Genomic DNA, 21996 nt, shown 5'->3' with positions numbered 1-21996 from the left:
CCTCACCTGCAGCATGGTGTCGAAGATGACTATCTTGGAGCTGGTTGCCATGGCATCATAGCAGGTGTGCTCCTGCATGAAGTGCATGTAGACCTGGGCCCCTGGCTTCTGCAGCTCATCGTCCCAGCCCAGCCTGGGTAACAGTGCCTGCGGGGACGGGCACGGGGCCGGCCTCTCTTCCACCAGGCCGAGCTCATCGCCCCAGGCTGCTGTGGCTGAGAACTCTATGCCCACATCCAGATCGTCTGTGCTGGAGCCGGAGGCTGAGGCTGCACGGTCAGGGGGGAGGATGTCCCGCTCTGCTGTGGGGGAGCCCACCCCAGCCAAGGGAGCAGCTTGGGTCCAGGGTGCGGCCTTGGGGAACGTGGCCTCCAGCCCGATGAACTCAGCAGCTGGCCGGGACTGGAGGCCTGTTCGGGGGGAGGGGACAGTAACTCCATCTTCCAAAGCACTCTCTCATCTGCTGTCTCCGTTCGTCTCCACAGCAGCCTTGGGAAGCCTGGATGATGAGGCCCCCATTTTGCAGGTGAGAGAGCTGAGCCTCAGAGAGTCACACAGGATGGTGGCTCTGTCCTGAGTTGGCCGTGCTGGGCCCCTGGGTCAGCAATGCAGTTGTCCTCTCCCATGTGGGGAGACTGAGGCCACACGATGTCATGTGTCTGTGTTATGGGGAGATCCAGGGCAGAGCCTGGCCCCAGGATCGGGGACTTCCCACTGCCCCCAGTCCCTTCTCGCCAGAACTGGCCTTGGCCTCACCTTCCCCCAGGCCTGGTGGCTCTCCTTCCTCTACATCCTCCTGCCTTGTCCATCTTGAAGCCTTGGTCCCCTGTTCCCCATGGCTTCTTTCTGAGCTGGTGGTCATGGCTGGTGACGGCCATGAAGTGCTATCTCCTTGCTCTAGGAAGCTCATCTCTGGAAGGGGGAATGGGGCCTGTTTGGTTACTGGGGAGTAACACAATAAAATCAATTAAAATGTTATGAGCGATAATATTTAATATTTGCAAGCTTCCAAAGGGCTTTTCCACCAACATGTTTCTCATTCAAACCTCATAGCAATCTTATAAGGGAGGCATTATCATCCCTATTTCACTAACAAGGGACCTGAGATCAGAGAGGTTAGCAATTTGCCACATATCACACAGCTAGTAAGTGATAAAGTCAGGAGGGTCCAAATCTTCAGACTCAGATCCCCCCTTTCTTCTTCTGAAAGAGGAAGGAAGAGGTGAGGTAAAAGGCGGAAGAAGAAACAAAGAGGAGCAAAGAAGGAAAAGGCGAGGAAGACAAAAGCCAGACTAGTAGAGTGGGGGAGATTGGGGGCCTAGAGACACGGGAGAAAAGGAAGTGGGAGAAGAGGTTGGGCCCAGGAGGAGGGCCAGCCGCACCTACCTTGGTGCTCAGGTCCCAGGAGGCTGCTCCAGGAGGGGGTCTGCAGGGAGAAGAATGTCTGAAGGGGTGGGGAAAATGCCCTACACTCTGAACCAAAGGGAGCTCCCCTTCCCACCACACACACACACACCACAAACACACACACACAAACACCCGCCTCACAAACACACATAAACACACACAGCCTACCCAAACACTTTTACGCACTCAGAAAGCCACATATTCAACACTTCCCAGACACACACAGGACCACATAGACTCACACAAAGAATATACACATGCAGACACTCTCATGCTCACATACAGAGAAAATCCTGGTCAAACACACCCACACGCACGCACACGCGCACACATCCACGCGGTGGTGCGCTCCCGGCCCTCCGGCCTCAGCGGCTCCAGCTCCCGCCACCCCACCCCCGCCCGGGAACCCCCCGTACCCGGCGCAGCGCGTGCTCTGGCTCCGGCGGGCTCCAGGAGCGAGTGCGCAACACTGTATCTGGGCAGCACTATTCTGGGCCCGGCCCCTGGCACCCTGCGCTCCCGTATCGGGTTCTCTCTGATTGGGTGTCGGGCAGTGGGAAGGAAGGGGTCCAGCCGCTCAGCTGCTTCAGCTCGGCAACCTGCGGGCCGGCGGGAAGGGGTGGGGCGCATGTGGAATCTCGATGCCTGCTCATGGGCTGCCTCCTGGGTTTCCGAGGACAGGGGAGAAGGACCCCGCTGTGAGGGCACTGGGGTGGGAGAAGGTGGAGTGTCAGAGTCCTGGGTTTCTTCTCTGAGGGCCTCTGTCATCTTTGTCAGGCGCCAAAGGAGGGAAAACAGAGGCGCGCTGAGCTGAACTCTCTTCCTTTTACAGCTTCGGTCGTGGGTGGTGCTAGAGTTAGAAAGGGCAAGTTGCAGCTGGGAGGCTGGGGATAAGAGGTTTGTGGGTGGTCCCGGGAGAGTGGCCAATGTGTGTCCAGATGTCTCCATTTGAGTCCCAGGGGCCCGTCCCTCTCTTTGGTGGAGGAGTTGGAACTGGATGGTTAGGGCAGGTGGGGAGTTGTGAGAATCGCCTTGAAGGAGTGAGGTGGGCTTCCGCTTGTCCACAGTGTGAGAGGCACCTATTCTTTTCTTTTCTTTTTATTTTTTTGCTTTTTTATCCAACCATTTATTCTTCAAACAATTAAGTACCCACAGAAGCTAGGCTCTGCCTTTTGGGAAGCTCCCAGTCCTAAAGTTCAGAGGAATTTAATACAGGAAGAGACCCTAGGGATCATCAGGTCCAGTGTCCTCAATGCAAGAATCCCTTCAGAGACAGCTATTTCTACCTGTGGAGGTACATCCAGGTGTGCAGAAGCCCCAGTCCCCCCATCCCGCTGTGTGTGCTGTCCCTACATCTCCTGGTGCCAACAGGATCCCAGCCAGCTCTGGTGGCTGCCCACCCCCCTTCCTTGGCATTCCTGGGGCCTGAGTCAATATCCAAGTCGGGAATGCTGACCCAGCTGCTCCAGCTCCCCTCTCTGCCCCTCCCTTCCCCTCCTCCTTCCAGCCTCTTCCATCCCAGTCTTGCCGTGGAGTGGACAGACAGTAATGTGTTATTGGATTTCTCGCTGATTCAGTGAACGTATTTCCCATCATTCCTCAAAGCCCCTGTACTGCTTGTGGGGACGGACGAGGAGAGCAGAACAGGGAAGGGGCTTGCCTTCCATGTGTCTTGGTTAGTACTGGGGGCAGGTGCAGCTCTCCTTCTGCAGGGTCCCTGTGGCCTGTTACTGTCTGGTCCCAGATGATGGAATATCAAAGGCACAGCCAATGGGGCACTTCAAATGGGGGAAAGATCACATGGACCATCCCTGGAGATATGCGGTGCCTCAGACCCGAAAAGCCCACCCCCTTGTGCTCTGGACCACCTTCACAGCCAAGCCAGATACAGAACAGGTCCAGCTCACATAACTGCCTTCTCCTGCAATACCCCATTCTCCCTTCCATCTCAGATATGTTCCACCTACAGGACCAATAACAGGGGCTCCTCTTTAAACAAAGTCTCCCTTGATTGCATCACCCTCATTGCACTGATCTCCTTATAGCCACGTTCTGTGTGCATATCTCACTGTACACTGGGCTGACACTCGCATTTACATTCACATGTAAGTGCCTTCTATTTCTTCGTGAACAGTGGGCACCTTGATGACCAAACTATCTTGGCTGGATGTGATGGAAAATCTGTTTTGGGGTCAGATGGACCTGATTAAAATTCATGCTCTGCCATTTGACCTTGGAAAGCATTGCTTGTTTTTTCTGCGCCTTTTTCCACGAATCTAAAATGAGGATAAAAACAGTCTGTGTCAGAGACCGCCAGTTGCCTCCCAATATCTATTTCTCTCTTCTTCCTTTAGTAATAGAATCACTTGAATTTTAGCTGGAATAGCTGCCTAAATTCCCAACCCTTGCAGTTAAATATAGCCTTGTGACTTAATTTGGCCAATGTGAGTGGTAGTGATGGAAGCAACTTCCAGGTCATGCCTTAAAAGAAAGAGGCATGAATTCCCCTCTTCCTTTTCCCCTTCTGATGGCTGGAATGCTAATTTGATGGCAGGAGCTAGAGGAGGTATGTCATAGCCAAGATGGAAAATGCTTGTTAAAGTTTTCAGTCAGCCTACCAGGTTTAGATTGTCTATAGACTGTTCCATGAGAGAAATAAACTTCCTTAAGTCATTCTTAAATTGAGTCTTTGTTACAGCAATCAAACATGTATCCTAACTAATGCACAAGTTGGCATCTGGAAGTGGCACTGCTTTAAAAGCCTAAAACAAGTGGCATTGGTTTGGAAATTGGACTGTGGGTAGCAAAGAAAACTATTGTACACTGGTAATCTGGTGACCATTGCTATGATACGGCAAAACGTGTGGCATACCTGTCATCTATGATGCCTTGAGATGTCATCATATGCTAACAGAGCCTGTAACTCACGGAAACTAGCGTGTATTGGATTCTGCTTGCTGCTACTAGTAAAGTCCCACAAGAGAAATGCACTCAGGCAGTGAGCTGTAAACTGTGGTTTGAAAGAGGCAACCTTAGCAAGGGCTGTACCTGTGGTCTCAAATATTTCTCAAGCACACACTGTTTTGTAGACAGTGAAAGCCAGCCCAGTGGGCAGAAGAGGGAAGCCCTCTTCACAGCCAATCATATTTTTTCGGACGACCTCAAGGTAGCCACCAGCAGTTTGAGAGAAAACAGGAAGAACACCAAGTCCAGAGTATTCAAGCATAAAGATGGTGAGACTGTTGGCTGTGGTTCCACAAATATGAAAATAAATCAGAAGCCTTGGGAGATTTTGAGGGTATTACATTGGCAAAGAAACTACAAACCTGGTCAGCAAAGACTGGTTTGACCCCCCAGTTGTCCCTAGCCCCCCAAATCTGCACCAGCAGAAGGAGGACTGTGAAAGTTGTAACATCTGCAAGGACAGCGTGGTCTCAAGTGCAGCCACAGGGGATGTCGGGTGAGAAATAACTTCCCAGGAGGCAATGCCAGAGGCCACGAAGGAGAGTAGACAGTTTCCCAGAGCTGGGGATGAGCTGCCGCAGAACTTACTCCACTGCGGGGAAGCAGCATTGCAATTCCTGTCCAACTAGATTCAGTGACTGTTAAAGATCAGGTAACTGCCATGTGTTTGCCTTTCTTTCCTGTTCTGAAGTTTATCCTGTTCCTCCTGCACTGTTATCTCAGGGAGGGGGAGGGCCAGATTACCTGCCTTTTGGTTCACAGGGCTCTAGACTCTGAGGACCCATCCACACCCAGGCCCTCAGAGATCCTGGGCTCTCAGCTGGAGCTGTGTCCAGATGGAACTCTGCCTTGCCTCCCTTTGAAGGGTGCTAAATGTGCTCTTTGTGAGGGGTGGCCAGGCGGTGGGCTCTGGCAGAGCAACATCTATTCTCCCCTTCTTCTTCCTCTGCTAGTAATTCCTCACAATTTTAATGAAGTGCAGGATTATATTTCCCAGTTTCCTCTGCAGATAGCATGGCCACATGACTAAGCGTGGCCAATGGGATCTGCCCAGCAATGTTATATGCAACCTTTTAGGGTGCCCTTAGGAGGAGAGGGCAGATTTTCCTCCTCCTACTGACTGGAATTATGATATGGTGGTGGGAGCTGGATCAGCCATTTGAACCCAATGGTGGAAGAGGCAGGTTGAAAAGAATAGAATCTCCTCCATTCCCCATCTCTGGACTGTCATGTGATAAAGAGAAATAAACTTCTGTCTTATTTAAGCCACTGACCCATCGACTAATGCATCTGCTAATGCCATCTTACTAATGCATTTACATCCTGGGATCGGGGTAGCATTAGAAATTACAAGTGTATATAATGCAGCTTCACATTTATGCCGTGCTGAATATCTACTAGACGCTGCAAAACACATTGTGTGCAGGATCCCATGTAACCCCTCACAACCCTATGTGGTAAGTTCTTTTATTATGATGATGCCACAGGTCAGAAGATCAAGGCACAAAGGGATAAAGTAACTTGATCAAAACCTCAAAGCTAGTGAGAGGAAGTCCAGGGTCAAACCCAGTGTTTCTGGGTTTGACCAGAAACTCTCAGTCACTAAGCTTAATGTCAATGAAGCACAGGCCTGGCACATAATATATGCTCAGTAAGTGTTTACCATAATTATTACCTCGCCACCTGGTCCCAGTCTCCCTAGCCCTCCAGCTACAAGGTTCTGAAAGCAGGCAGGCTGGCGGGTGGGGTGGGAGCTCGGAGTCTCCAGTAGTCATCTCATGGTGGCATCAAGCTTGGGATGGAGGAGGGCTCAGCTGGGGCAGACACCATGCTGCACAACACTAAAATCGTCGTGATTTTCCAGTTGTAAAAAAGGAGCTCCTACACCTGCTCTTGTGGCCAGCCCAGCCCCACCCATCCTCTTCAGCAGGGTGAATCAGCAGAAGGTACTGGCTTTTATCGAGAAATAAATACTCTTCGGGTGTTAGAGTTTTTTCTCTGGTCATGGTATAATATTTCTTGAAACCCTACATCTCGGCTCGCTCTCAAAACTGGGTATAATAAGGACACTGTCCTCTGACCCTAGGGTGAATTTAGCTGCCATCTCTGGATAGCTGATTCGTCTAGGACATGGGGCCGGGATCCTGTTTAAGTGTTATTTTTATATCAGTAGGAGTTAAGCAGCTTGAGGAAGCCAAGAGAGTAGCCTGGATGAGAACATTACTGATAAATCGCAAATTGAGTCCCCTGTGCCAGAGTGGTTGGCAGGCTGTGAGAGCAGCCTTCATGCCAGTCACCCAGTCTCCAGCTCCTGTCCTGTCTGTGTGGCTAAAACCTAGCAGCATCTATGCCAGTGCCCTAAGGACCTGGACAGAACCAGCACCTTGTTACTGCAGTTTGGTCTGCCCCACAGGTCCCATTACTGAGCCTTTTTCTGTCAGCTGTTGGAGATTGAAGTGGACAGATGATGCTTTTGTCTACCCAGGATCCATTTCACTCCTCTTTTGGCAATCCCCCCAAGTTTTCTTTCAGGGAACCACATTTCCTCCAATCTCAGAGCATCTGATTTTCAGAGGAGATTAACCATGGATTCCAGGAAGTATACATCTGACTCAGACTTAGCCAATGAGCACATCAAATTCCCCTGGTCACAATGAGGAAGGTATTGACCGAATTAGCCCAATAGGAGTGAACCCTGGGACTTTGGCTGCCGATAATGGGAACTCTTTTCCACTGGATTTGGAGCTGTGAGGATGTAAGTGTGGAGATTCTGCTACCATGCAGAGTGGAGCTGCTTGAGAATGAAGATAAAACAGAGGGCAAAAGAACCACAGTATGGTGAGAAAGACAAGGTCCTCCTGACATTCATTGAACCCCTGGATCAAACTGTACCTGAAGACCTTACACTAGGTTTTTTCTGTTACATTAACCAATAGAATCCTTTTTTGTTTAATGCTGTTTTTTTATAGTTCCGTTTTAAAATTTTTATTTATTTATTTGTTTATTTATGCTGCACTGGATCTTCACTCTGGCACACGGGCTTCTCTAGTTGCGGCGCATGGGCTTTAGAGCGCAAGGGCTCAGTAGTTGCAGCGCACGGGCTTAGTTGTGGTATGTGGGATCTTAGTTCCCTGACCAAGGGTCGAGGCCCTGCATTGGGAGCGTGGAGTCTTAACCACTGGACCACCAGGGAAGTCCCTGTTTAATGCAGTTTGAATTGAACTCTTCTCAATTTTCTCCTACAGCTGAAAGAGCTCCCATACCAGAGTTAACAAAGAAACAAGACCAAGACACTTGCAGAAGCTTCTGGGCATGATGTTCATTCATTGCATCTTCCCAAGAAAAAGTGCACATTTGAAAATGCAATCAGGGTAATCAACAGCGTGTTGGGGGACAGGAGATAAAAAGATACTTTGATACAATACAGTAAAAGAAGAATTGGAATGGGACAAAGTTAGTGAAGGAAGGCCTCCTAAGGAAGGGGAGTTTGGATATGGAAGTAATAATCATGACAACAGCAACTATTTACTGAACCCTAACTACGTACTAGGCACCAGGTTAAGCAGTTTACATATGTGGTCGTATAATATTTTGAAATAATCCAAATTGAGGGGTACTTCTTTCTACCCTCTAGCCCTTTTCTCATTCAAGTTAGAGTTTCCTTGTTTATGGTCTCAAGAAAGAAATGATACAAAGAAGAGCTCTTCTGGCTTTTGAGTTTCAAAAGTGAGGTCTTTGGGGAGGGAAGGTAATACCTTTGGCTTAAAGAAAAGATTTGAGAGCTTTGGCAGGCTAGGTTATTCAGAAAACATATTCCACTAAAAACAATTTAAAATGGTGAATGAGATATAAAGAAAATTTTCTTAAAAGCACTGAAAAGACAAGACAGTAAAGACTAGGCCCGAGTGAAAGGAAAATAGGCACACAGTGAAGTTAGTGAGAAAAAGAAGTGGCTTTGCTCTAGGGCATCTGCCGATTCTAGCAAGAGCCATATGGGGTTATGCAGGCCAAGGACCCATACAAGTTGGGAGTACGATAGGAGATCCCATCTATAAAAAACTGGTATCTCAAAGGACCACATCCTCGGAGTAAACATAATCCAGGAGCACACTAGCTCTTACATAGATGCACAGTCAATGCTTTCCTCATCTGAATGGTTCAGAGAGTGTCAAAGTTTGAACTTGGTTTAAGGGGGTAAGGTCAGTAATCACCCCAGGGCCTGGCAGAAACAAACAACAAATGTTCCCTGGAAAAATGTTATCTCTTCCAAAGCCACAAATTATTCCAACAACATCCAGCACATAGTTGAAAATAATTAGATACACAAGGAAACTAGGAACTGTGAACAAGAGCCAGCAGAAAATACACGTAGCAGGAATAAACCCATAAGAATTTCAGAAACTGGAATTATCAGACACTTTATTTATAACAAATGCTTCTTATGTTTAATGAAATAGGAGATGAGTTTGAAAAGGCATGGAGCAAATGGGAAACTATAAAGAGCAGCAGAACACATTTTTTAAAAAAGCAAATAGAACTTCTAGAAATGAATGAAAAATACAGAAGTGAAAGGAAAAACTTAATAAATGAATTTAACAACAGATGAAACACAGCTGAAGAGAAAACTGAATGTTAGGTTAGAAGTTACCCAGAGTGTAATACAGAAAGTTTAAAAATATGCAAAAATAAGTATGAAAGAGAATGAGAGATGTGGAGGTTAAGTAGAAAAGCCTAAAACAGGGCTTCCCTGGTGGCGCAGTGGTTGAGAGTCTGCCTGCCGATGCAGGGGACATGGGTTCGTGCCCCGGTCCGGGAAGATCCCACATGCCGCGGAGTGGCTGGGCCCGTGAGCCATGGCCGCTGGGCCTGCGCGTCCGGAGCCTGTGCTCCGCAACGGGAGAGGCCACAACAGTGAGAGGCCCGCGTACCGCAAAAAATAAATAAATAAAAAAGAAAAGCCTAAAACATATTTAAATAGAGCCTCAGAAGGAGAGTAGAGAGAGAATGGGGTAGAAGTGCTATCTGAAGAGATTAGTTGATATTTTCTGGACCTGATAAACAATAACAATCCCTAGATTCCAAAAGCCTATGAATCCCCAGGAGGGTAAATGAAAGAAACCCACACATAGAAACATCATAGTGAACTGCAGAAAACCAAAGAGAAAAAAATGGAAAATAACAGAAAAAAAGATCACTTTCAAGTGATTCTACAAGTTAGATCTGAGAACTAAAAGGAATAAACAGCAAGGAAAGTGGTAAAAATGTAGATGAATCTAAATGAATCATAACTGCAAAAAAAAAACCACCTTAAGAATTATAATGTCCTGTGAGGTTAGAATTAAAATGCTGCCAACCATAACATACAAACCAGGGGTGGTGAAAATGGAGTATTTAAAGTATTTGAAAATCCTTGTGTTATCTGGGAAGAGGAAACATTTTGATTAACTTTAGATTTTGATATTTTAATCATGCATGCTGCAATGTCTAGAAAAAAGTCCTAAAAGAATAGAAACACAGTTAGTAAATAAAAGAAGGAAGAAATGAGAGAGAAAGAAACAACAGAACAGATGGGACAAATAGAAAGCACAAGAGATTTCAGAGAATAAATATGAAATAGCGTGAGACTGCTTGAGCCCCAAGAGGATATGAAGATCTCTTGGTTTGGCAGGAAGAGAAGAGTTAGATGGGAAGCAAGAGTGAGCAGATGTGAGTCCCTGAGGAGGGGGAGCCTGCCCCTGCCTCCTCCCCCTGGCTGGTTTGTTTGGTATCTGAGAGCAGAGGTGGCCTCTGCCTCAATACTTGGGTAAAATCCAAAGTAAAAAGTGTTATGTGGGGTGTGTGTGGAGATAGGCCCTTAGATCACTTTACAGAGGTTCCCCAAACCCAGCATGGTAAAGGAGCAGCATCCCTTGGATCCTAGCATCCAAGAGAATGCAGGAGGAGACCAAGCCTTTGAAAGTCCCATGACATTTTGTGCGCCCAAGAGTGGAACAGAAGTGGAGAGAGAAAGAGAGGATGAGAATCAGGAACAGCACAATAGCAACCTGTATGGCCCATCAACTAAGGACCAGATGGTGTGATGAATGCCTCAAATACCTACTCTCACGCCCCAACCTCAGCCTTGCACAAGTACTCAGGAACTTAGACACGACCCCAGGGGAGTTGAGGAGACCCTGAATTCACTGAGATTAAATTCCTCAGAAGGCAGGCTGTAACAGTATCAGGCACAAGTAACAGAAAACTCAATTTGAATTGGTTTAAACAGGATGGAGATTTATTGGTTCACCTAACAGGGCGTCCAGGGGCAGGCTGGTCTTCCAGAGCCACTTTGATCCAGTGGCTCTGATATACTTTCCCTTGATTGTCTTAGCTCTGCTTTCCCCTCCAGTGCCAGCTTCAAGTTCTGAGGTGGCAGCAGCAGTTCTGGACTCCTTATCGATGCCCAGCAACATACAGAGGAAGAGACAATCTTTTCCTATACTTTCTTTTAAGAGAAGGAAACACCTTCCTAAAGCCCTCGGCAAACTTCTCTTTGTATCTCATTAGCCCCAAATCAACCACGTCCTCATTCCAGAACCAACCCCTGTCACCAGGAAAGCACGTTTAAGACAAATCAGGGTTCATCCTTGACTGAGGTCAATTCTCCCAGTGGCATGGCTGCTACAAAATAAAGAGGAATGGAATGGGTATCGCAGAACGACCACAACTACAGCCCTCCCCTTTAGTTGCCCAATATTCACACACACCCTCTGTGCTACGTTACACACAAATTCAGAAATGTCCATGCCTAACAAAATGCACTCATGCCCTTCTAAGAAAGATACCACCCAAACTCCATGCCATTATGTATCCAGGTGCAAACCCAGCATCTCTGGGGGATGTGCAGGCCTCTCCATCAAGTCAGTTATGTGCACCTGGATTTAAAGGAAAGCGGGTGGGGGAATGAAGTGATAGCTTCTTGTTATGTGCGTTTGGAAAACTCTGAGCTTCCGCGTCCTTGGGTATTCAATGAGAATAATAATGGCTGCTATGCAGGCTGTGATACCGATTTAAACTAAATAATGACAAAAATAAACCAATATGAGTTGTGTGTATTCACTTCTCCCCTGCTGATCATAATAAATGTGCTGCCTTTGCAGGTGATATGCCAAAATCCCGGAGCTCAAAGTGACGCACTTTGATTAGCAAAAGACCTGGTATTTTCCCCTGGGATTAACCCCACCCCACCCGCAACTCCTTCTTGGAGTCTGTTCCATACACAGTCAGCTCTTTCGTGCTGGACTACAGTCCCACTGCCCTGCTGTCCTTTGCAGTCGCCACCCTCTGCATTGGCTGAGGCCCCCCCTCCACTGTCCACCCCACTGCCTGTGCCATTTCCTTACTCCTCTGACCACAGATCTCTGTGGCTTCTGTCTCTCTCTTTGGCCAACAGAAATTTTCCATCTACTTCAGATCAGCTATTTCAAAATGGGTTCCCATAGTCGAAATTCTGGCCCCTAGTAATACCCTTCATTCCCTTGTATCAGAGCCATCTCCTTCCCAGAGTTTCAGGATATGGAATGCGGACTGAATTCTGGTCAGGTACAGCCTCACTTCCCACCTGGGTTCACAGCATCCGCCAGCATCCCAGCCCTGCTGCCCGGTACAGCCTCCTCTACCAGATTTCTTTCACACACAGTGACTACCTCCAGGCTCATTAGCTCGCTTGCTCTCCCCTAGACCTCCTTCCCAGTCTACCTTCTTCAGGAAGTCCCAGCCCACCAGCTGCACATTTATTTTTTTATTTTTTAAAATTAACAAAATGATTTATTATTTATTTGGCTGCGGTGGCTCTTAGTTGCGGCACACAAGATCTTCATTGTGGCATGTGGGACCTTTCGTTGTGGCACATGAGCTCAGTAGCTGCAGTGCGCAGGCTTCTCTCTATTTGTGGTGTGCGGTCTCCAGAGAGCGCGGGCTCAGTAGTTGTGGTGCACGGGCTTAGTTGCCCCGCGGCATGTGGGATCTTAGTCCCCTGCATTGGAAGGAGGATTCTTAACCACTGGACCACGAGGGAAAAGGTCAAGTTTTCTCCTGCAGAGCCCCTCGGTAACATGCAAACTCCAGTGGACATCTGTCCTAAGCAGTCCTAGTTTACCTAGAGGCACAGAGGACATTTAAGGAGAGTCTGGGCTTCAACAGAATTTCTGCTCTGCCCAGCCAACAGTGTCACACTTCCTGTGTAATTTTCAGCAAATCACTTACATTCTTTGAGCCTTGATTTCTACATCCCTAAGGTGGCTAAAGCAGTGCTGAGAGGGAAATTTATAACGCTAAATACTTAAAAAGTGGGGAGGGGGAAGAGAGGAAAGATATTTTTAGCGATACAGAAAGATATTCAGGACACCTTGTTAAATGGAAAAAGCAAGATGCAGATGGTGTACATCGTATGCTAACTGCCTTTTATATAAGAAAGGGGACTGGAATATACATTTTTATTTCTTGATTCTGCACAAAGAAATACTGGTAGGATACATGAAAAAATAAAAGTGGTTGTCCGTGGGATTTGACAAGAGATGGGCTGGGGAATGGGGAGGTAAGAAAGTGGGGTACATGGGAACTAGGTGGGAGGAAGATTTCCATGCGTATTTTGTAGTATTGCCCTGATTTTCTGAACCTTATAATGTGCTATCCATTCAAAAGAACAGAACAGTTTTGTTTTTTAAAATGTAAAGCATAAAGATAAAAACAAACAAAATCATAATCTCCCCGCCAGATAATCCCTGTTGACATTTAAAAAATAATAATATACAGACATTGTTAGAAAATTCCAAAGAAGTGTACAGAGGTATAAAATTGAAAAGTAAATCTCCATTTCCCATTGCCCCAAAGGTAGTGCCTGTTAAGAGTTTCTTGTGTTTCCTTCCAGAAATTTACCCGTTTATAGGATTTATCCTGTGTTCTTTCTTTTTCTTTCTTTTTCTTTTTTGGCTGCTCACATGGCTTACTGGGATCTTAGTTGCCCCACCAAGGACTGGGCCCACCCGCCCCTCCCTGCCGCACCCCGCAGCCCTGTCAGTGGAAGCATGGAGTCCTAACCACTGGACCGCCAGGGAATTCCCAGTTCTTATTTTCTTCAGGAGCAGTATGCCTTGACCGCAACAGTACATGCAGAGATCTTATATTTTATGGTAGTATTTGCTGTAATATAAGTAATTATTTCCCGATTAAAATTTAGATTGTTTATAGCTTTTTTAAAAAACCCATTACCAGTGATATACTAGTGAGCTGTCTTATTTAAACATCTTAAATTTTTAATTTTTATAATGTGAACTTAGATCAGGTAAAAATGATGCATTTGAGTCTTCTGTAGAACATGATAGTTTTCCATGATGCTACATTCCTTTTCCTCAAGTATTTAAAAATATTTGGATGGGGGGACCGGTGGAGAGAGAGAGAGAGACAGAGAGAGACTAATTGTCAACACCCACCCATTAATGAAGGCTCCTAAGGGAAAGCAGTGCTGGAATGCAATGCTGCTTTCGAATACAGACCAACCGGTTGGTCTCTAATTGCTATTAGCCCAGAGAGATAAAGTGCCCTGCCCAGAGCCAGGCTGGGACACCGCTCGCCCTGCACCCACACTGATCTTTCTCCTGAGCAGCCTGTCCCTCCAGTCAGTCCCTTGGTTACCCCATCTCTGTTGGCAGCTCTCACCCTTCCTGTCCCACTGTGACTCTCTCCGCCCTTTACTGGGTGGTCTGGAGGTTGCCTCGAATCTGCTCCTTAGGGTCTGGGGCCCTCTGCTGGCATTGAGGATTCACCATAATCGTTAAAGCACCGCCCGACCTGTACTGAATTTAGAGCTCGTTCATTTCCACACCCAAAGTCATATGGGGAAACTGAGGCAGCAAGTGGGGAAGTGACTTGATCAAGAACACAAGGCAAATAAGCTCCTCGGACCGGAACTTGGGGCTTCTGACCCTTCTTCCAGCACTATTTCCAGCATACCATCGTTGGAAGGAATGAAGGAGATGCAGGAGATGGCAGACTGGGCCCCCAGGCTGGGAAAGTCCAGCTTCCACACATAACATCAGGAGCTCCCTGTCAGGCAGGGGAGCTCTGGATTGGAAGGATTGAATGTTGAGCTGGAATTTTCCACTGCAGTACTCTAAGGCAGTGACCCTACTGCCCTTTCTGGGATGCCTCATTTCTCCCATCAGAGCGTGGATGGGTTTAATAATGCCCTAGGCATGGGCTGTGCTTCCCCAAACACCATCATTTGCGGCTTTCCTTCACAGATTTTGCCATATCCATGCACCACTCAGACTATAATTTGCTTAATACTTTTCTTTAAATTGTCTCATTTTAAACTTAAAAGTCTGAGCGAATGCATCACCTTCCCCCGGGGAATGACCCATAGATGCACCTGGTGCCCTAGGAATTGTCTCTTAGTCCTTGTTGTGTTCATTTAGGGCAGGAAGACTTGATCCTCACCCTGAATTCTTCACTTAAAAAAACAACCATTACTAGGGAATGAGAATCTGGTATCTGTCAGATACTGACCTTGCTCTGAGTCTTCACTATGTTATTTAATCCTCGTTACAGCTCTGTGGGAGTACCTGTTATCCTCATGAGAGATCAAGGCATAGACAGGCTAGTTGTTTGCCCAGGGTCTCACAGCTGGGAAATAGTTGAGCTGAATTTCATTACACTCTACTTCCAAAACCAATTGATGTAAACTTGCTTGTCTTTTGAAATTAAAAGTAAAATGATGCAAAGTTAAGAGCTGATGAGCAGGGCAGCATCTGTGCTATGGAGGGACTCACTGTGCAGGCGGAAGGCATGTGACAGACAGTAGACATATGAATACAGTAGGGTAGGCCATGTGTAATAGAGGCATGGGCAAAGTGCAACATCCCGGCATGTAGGAGTATAGGAAGATCAGACAAGGTGCGGGCTATAAGTCCCGGGGGTGGCGGCAGAGCGGGGAGATGGAGCAGGTAAGAGAAGCATTCCAGGCCCTGCTTTTCTGATGCCATGGCGAATGTCATTGACACTACTGGGTACTCTGTGGCCCCTTCTGATCACTTACAGTTCGTCCAGTAACATCTGTCCATGGGAGACCTTCTTGATGGGGTGGCTCTGCCTGGGGCCTTCTCCTGGTGTGGTGCTGTGTCACTATGTGATAGGCAATCAGGGTGGGAGTAAGGGTTCCTTCAGAAGCACAAGCTGGACTCATAGTTCTACCGCTTGGTGACTATGACCTTGGCCTCAGTTTCCTCATCTACCAAATGTCCCATGGTTAACACAGAGATGTACCGTGTTTCCTCTTCCTGGAACAGCTTGCTGCCCACCTATGGGGGATGGGCAGCCTCCCATCTATGGGCAGCCTCCAGCTGCCAGCTCCTTGAGGGTCAGCTGCAGAGAAACCAATTTCCCCTTCTAGGGGCTGCCCACCCGTCTGACGACTGAGTGAAGTAGGGGTGGAGTGGCCCAGCCATTTTAACCTAATGAGGGACGCTCTGGTGGGCAAAACTCCCTCCAGAGCCCAGTGTCGATGGAGGCTTTGTGGAGACGGCATCGCAGTTCCACTTCTGCCTTTGCCCAGTGCTGCCTGCATCCCCTCTCTTTCACAGGGGCTGATCCCAGATAAACCCTTTGCACCCCAGACTCCATCTCAGCATCTGTTTCTGGAGAATCCAATCTGTGCCATAGCCATTTTACACACCCAGGACAAAGGAGGCATGCCGACAGTTTTGATGAAACGAGGCTGGTTGTGAATCCAAATGTGAGACTTGTCCAGCTCATCAGGACCTACCTTCCGGCCAGTCCAAGAGTCATTTTTGGAGGAGGCACTGAAGGCATCAGGAAGGTCAGGCAGCAGGGTTCGGTTTTAGCCTCGCTGTGTGATCTGGCCCACATAGAACCAGGGCAAATCATCTGAAGACATAGGGCTGAGGGGCAATTGAAGGAGGCTTCTTGCGAGAGAATGGTGCTGAGGAAGATGGCCGGTATTTCTGGCACTGCATCACCTTAGTTAGTAGCTCCACGGATATATATTGAACACATATCACATGTGAGAGCTTGTGCTAGGAAGTGAAAAGTTTTGGACAAAAGCCTTGGGGAATTTCTATGACTCTGACCGTCCCCAAGAGCTGTTCCCCAGCCCCATGAGCTCCGGACGTTGTCCCAATCAGTTCTCTCCTTATCTGATTTCTTTTCACTCAACAGCTGAAGACTCTATAATAAGAATGAGCTTCAGCCAAAGAGTAAATAACTAAGCAAAAAACTCAAAATGCTCCTTCACCATTGAATATCATCAATTACTTATAAGATTTAAAATCCTCTTCTGATCCTTTCTGCTGCACCCACTGTTTCTACTGCATAGTCTGTATTATGAAAATCACATTTGGGGTGCTCTTTTTGTCACCTGACATTATTTTATACAGACTGTTCTTTGTTTCAATACAATGAACGTATCTGTCATTTTTTTTTGTTTGTTTGTTTTTTTGCGGTACACGGGCCTCTCACTGTTGTGGCCTCTCCCATTGCGGAGCACAGGCTCCGGACGCGCAGGCCCAGCGGCCATGGCTCACGGGCCCAGCCGCTCTGCGGTATGTGGGATCTTCCCGGACCGGGGCACGAACCCGTGTCCCCTGCATCGGCAGGCGGACTCTCAACCACTGCGCCACCAGGGAAGCCCCGTATCTGTCATTTTAATGCCCGCACAATACCTATTGTATGATCAGATCATACTTGGTTTAACTACACCCTATTGCTAGCTAAGTATTGCATAAGCTTCTAGATCTTCACTGACATAGAAAAATGTATAATTACATTTGCATGCATAGAGTATGTTATTCTTTTCCTCTTAGGTAACTTACACTGGGTATCACCCCAGAGGTAAAATCATGCAAGGTATATGATCATTTTGTCAGCATGCCCTCTGGAAAGCATGGTCAAATTTATAGTGCCACCAGCAATACACAAGTGTTTTCTCTACACCTCTGCCAGTTTTGAGTTTTACACCTTCTAAAATTTTGTTGTTAATTTAACAGGTTGATGTTCTTCTTGGTTCTAATTTTTATTTTTTTCATAATTCTTTTTTTTGTATTGGAGTATATTTGCTTTACGATGTTGTGTTAGTTTCTTCTGTACAACAAAGTGAATCAGCTGTACATATACATATATCACCTCCCTCTTGGACCTCCCTTCCCCCGATCCCACCCATCTAGGTCATCACAGAGCACCGAGTTGAGCTCCCTGTGCTATACAGCAGGTTCCCATTAGCTATTTATTTTAGACATGGTAGTGCACGTATGTCAATCCTAATTTTTAATTTGCATCTCTCTTATGGAGACCTTTCAGAAAGTATTTTTTTCTTAAGGAACAGTGTCCCATCTTGCCAGGAGATGGCGCTGTGACTCTGTGCTTAGGCTTCTTGAGACAGCCCGTGCTGTTAGTGATGGGCTGTGTGGATGCACCAGAAGAGGGGATGTTAAGAAATCCTCTGGTCCCCCCTGGACCCCCAGTTTCCCACCTGAGTTCAGAAGACCTGGTTTTGTTGAGGAGATGACACCCCACCTGCTGAATCTGCCTTGCCCCACCCCACAGAGTATCTATCACCCTCTTGAAGTTCAACAGAATCCAAGGTTATGAAGTGTCCACTGCAGGCCAGACATGGATCACACCCTCCCCCAAACTCACAAGCAAGTGGAGGACAAAATCAACTCTAAATGCTGTACTTCCTATAAAATAGCTGCAAAGTGCTCTGAGTGATTGGGAATTGGAAAGATTGCCTCCAACTACAGGTATTTGGGGCCTTGGAGGACATGGGCACTGAGCTGGGCCAGCTGGGGCAGGAGGCAGCTGAGCAGAGTGTGGATGGGTGGGAGTGGGGGCCAGGGATTGGGGGTCTGATCAAGAGCCACTGTGAGCCTGGAGCTCTGGTGGAGACCACCAGGAAGATGAGGCTGTGGAGACCCCCAAAGAGCTGAACTATGGCAGGCCCTGAATGCCACGTCAAGAAGCATGGACTTGGTTTTGTTAGAGGTGTGCTTGTGGAAGTGTCACAGCAAGAAAGTGGCGGGGTGGTCCTCGCGCTTTGGCAAAAGTAGCCTGAGGTCTAGATGATTCGGTGGTTTTCCTCATGTGTTCTGCGGACACATCCTCCTCTCATCTGACTGGTTCTCAGAAGTGGTTGATATGATCGCCCACTGCCCATGCTCTCTTTCCTTGGCTTCTGTGAAAGCACAGCGCTCCTTTCCCCCTCCTGCCTCTGTGGCTCCTCCTCAGTCTCCTCTGCAGCTTCTTCCCCTTCATCCAGCCTGAAACATGACTTCACGAAGGCTGCTCTCACTGTGCACTCTCCCCTGGGCGATCTCGGCCTGCTCTCGGCTTAATTACACCCTATCCCAGGATGACTCAGCCCCGGCCTCCCCTCTGAGCTCCAGACCCATACCTCCAACTGCCTCTGCGACAGTTCCTTATGAATGTTTGGAAAGCATCTTTAATTCACGTCCCAAATTTCCCCACTGAACCTTGCCTAATGCTGGTCCTCTTCCGGCATTCCTTGACTGAGTGGACGCACCACCATTCATCCTGTTGGGCCAGTTAAAATCCCAGAGGCTTCTTTGCCACCTGCCTCTTCCTCACCCCATTTCCAACCTCTCCACAAGTCCATTGACCCTACTTCCTCCACAGTGGTCAGTGCTGTCTGCTTCTTTCCTCGCCTCTGCCATTGACGCAGGTGGAAGCTACAGAGGCTGTTCCGGGCCACTTAGAGCCACTGCAGAGTCTCCTAACCGATCTTCCTCCTTCCACTCTGGTCCCTCTCCTACCTCCTCTTCACACTGTGGCCAGAGTCATCTTTTCGAAATGTAGAAGCGACCATGTCACTCACTGTCCCAGTGAAATCTCCACTGCTTCCTATTGCTTAAAAAAAAACATTTTATTAAGATAACATAGGAAAGAACGTAGAACAAATGTACAATTGAACACTCCTGAAAGCAACTGCCGTGAAAGGAGGCAGCACCTTGCCAGCCATCCCACTCCATGTGCCCTCAAAAGAGAACAGCCCCCTTCTCCCACCCTCCTGCCTTCTCCAGATCCCTGCAGGGCTTTCACAAGGCTGTTCCCTCTGCTAGAAATGCTCTTCCTTCCCTGTATCTCCCAGTTAACCCCAACTTATTTTTGTATCTCACTTGGAGGGTTTCCTCCTCAGAGGGGCCTTCTCCACCTTCCCGGATTTGATCAACCCTCCTGCTTGAGCCTCTCGCTGTGCGCTCCCTTCTCCTCTGCAGCACAGGTCAAGGTTGTGATTTTTCCACTTGTCTGTGACGTGATATGATTAATGACCATCAGCCCGACGAGGGTGAGGGTTATGTTTGCTTTTGCTCACCGTTGTCTCTCCGCTGTCTAGCCGGGTGCCTGGCACATAGTATGTGTTTGATTAAAAAATTGCTGACTGCTGTCCAGGGAGAGGTAGGCAGCAGACATCACAATTAGGAAAGGCTCTGGGTCTGGAGACCTGGACGGCGGAGGCCTAATTCCCTGAGAGGTGAGGGCTGAAACAGTGGGGATAGGTGGTGTGACCTGGAGAAGAATGACGCAGTGAGAAGAGGACGGGGACTTGTCTCCAGAACCCCCGAGGCCATGCCAGGGTTCTTCCAATGCAGGAGCCAGGCCTGGATGGGGATGGCTGGAGAGGCTCCTGGGCCCAACCACTCCCGCTCGGGGCCACTGGGGCTGAGCTAAGTGGAAACAAATGTTCCCTGGCTTCCCCCCAGCCCAGTTCTGGTGGGCGAGCAGCAGCCCCTCCTTCTCAGCCCCTGCTCCCCACTCCCCCTCTTTCCAGCTCCCCTGGGTTCTTTTTCCCTTTGACTGATGGGGTGATGGGAAGGCTGGGTGCGTGGATAGGGTTGAGAGATGTGGAAGATGTGAGGCCGGTGGGCTCTGTGGGGAACCAGGTCCTGGGGTGGGGGTGGGGGGGTCCCTTGGATAAAGACCCAGAGGGAGTCTCAGGGAAACCTGACCTGCAAGACAGGGAAAGACTGGTTAAAGCTGGGAACCAGGCATTTGAGTTCCCACTCTGGGCTGGAAAGGCACATTCTCATGATTTCAGGTGGGCTGCGAAAAGCTGGAGTAGAGCATCTGGGATTCAGAAGGGTGAGGAAAGTGATTCTCTCTTTTTTCTATCTTTTTTCTTCCCTCTGTCTCTCTAGAGGACTGGCCTTTCCTCTCTCTGTTCTCCTGGGACCCAGAGACCTAGTGCCCTGAGGAATTCTCAAGTCCAGTCACCACCCTGAAGGAATGAGAGCTAGGTCCCATTGCTGGGGAAGGAGGGAGGGAGGGATGATGGTAGGGAGGGACAGAGAGAGGGAGGTGATTGGGAGGGGAAGGGTCACAGGCCCAAATTCCTGGGCTCCTGCAGCTTCAGTCATTCTGAGAAACAAAGAAACAGAGAAAGTGATTTAGAGACAGACACAAATAGAGACCGAATTATGGAGATGGGAGAGACATGAAAAGACACACAGAAAGACAGTGAGAGAGAGAATCCGACAGACAGAGGGCTCTGCTTTCCCCTGCAGCGATTCTGATGTTATCTGTCTCCAGCTGCCTCTCTCCCTCTCCACGGTCCCCACCTCTGCCCCTCCTTCCTCTCCAACCCCACAGCCAGACACCCCTGTCTCTCCTTCCCCACCTTTCTTTTGCGACGAGGCCTAGGCCTAAGGCAGAGAGATGGGGGAAGAGGTGGAGGGGCCCAGAGGACAGAGAGGGGGATCAGAGTGGCACCACCCCATTCATGCTGCAGAGGTGATGTGTGTGTGCGTTTGTGTGTGCATGTGATCTCCAGGGAAGCAGCATGTGTCTCAGCCTGAGCCAGCCCACCTGTGTGTCCATCCAAACCTGTGGGTGAAATTTACCCAGCGTTGTCTAGGAGAGGTGAGGGAGTCCTGTGGTTTCTGTGGGGTATCTGGCAGTCTGTGCCCAGCTGTGGGTGTGTACGAGCGTGCATGCGTATGCATGCATCTTGATCTGTCTTTGTATGCCTCTGGCTCCATCTCCTAGTTTCCCAGCCCTGCTCCGTGGAGGGTCTTCTAAAGTGACAGTGATGGACTGAAGCCTCAGGAACATCTGAACTCATCTCTCTGAAGGTTTGAGGGCTTAAGGGCAGAAGTCATTGCTCTAGCTCTGACCAGAGGCCAGCCAACCCCTCGATGGGGTGCAGAGAAGGCAGAAGGCAGTGGGCAGAGGCAAGGTTGCCCTTGGGACAGGGGCCCTGGGAACTGGGGCTTCGGGAGGCCTGCCCATCACAGACTACAGCCCACCCCTCCCCTGCCTCAGTGCTTCTGCAGGCACTACTGGGCCGGCTGACTCTGGAATGGGATTCAGGGGTGCATTGGTGGGGGGAGCACGAGGGCTTGGGGAGTCCAGATATGGCCAAATATTCTACAAGGTCTGGCCAGAGAGAGTACTGCCGGAGGGGTGGGGCCTTCTGCGTGTGTTTGTAGGAAAGGTGGGGGGTGGGGGCAGAAAGGCTGCCTGCGGGGGAGAAGGCTTCTTGGCAAACGCCCCAGTTTCCTGAGCTGATCCCTGCTCCCTGCCACTGCTCCCAATTCTGTTGTTTCAATAACATCATTT

General features: G+C 48.6%; 1 protein-coding gene across 1 annotated transcript in view; it reads right to left on the bottom strand.

The window, feature by feature from the left end:
• Positions 1-21996, bottom strand: part of PRKAG3 (protein kinase AMP-activated non-catalytic subunit gamma 3) — a 29347-nt gene that overhangs the window by 5001 nt on the left and 2350 nt on the right. The window contains 5 exon segments of the mRNA XM_089915906.1: positions 7-410; positions 757-912; positions 1387-1480; positions 1482-1543; positions 1824-2006. Of these exon segments, the coding sequence (XP_089772032.1) occupies positions 7-410; positions 757-912; positions 1387-1480; positions 1482-1543; positions 1824-2006 (899 nt within the window).

Source organism: Delphinapterus leucas, chromosome 8 (genome assembly GCF_059928025.1).
Source record: "Delphinapterus leucas isolate spDelLeu-1000000601 "Yukka" chromosome 8, BTC_Dleu_Yukka2, whole genome shotgun sequence".
NCBI lineage: Eukaryota > Metazoa > Chordata > Mammalia > Artiodactyla > Monodontidae > Delphinapterus > Delphinapterus leucas.
Note: the sequence above shows the minus strand (reverse complement) of the source record. Positions and strands in the feature narration are given on the sequence as shown.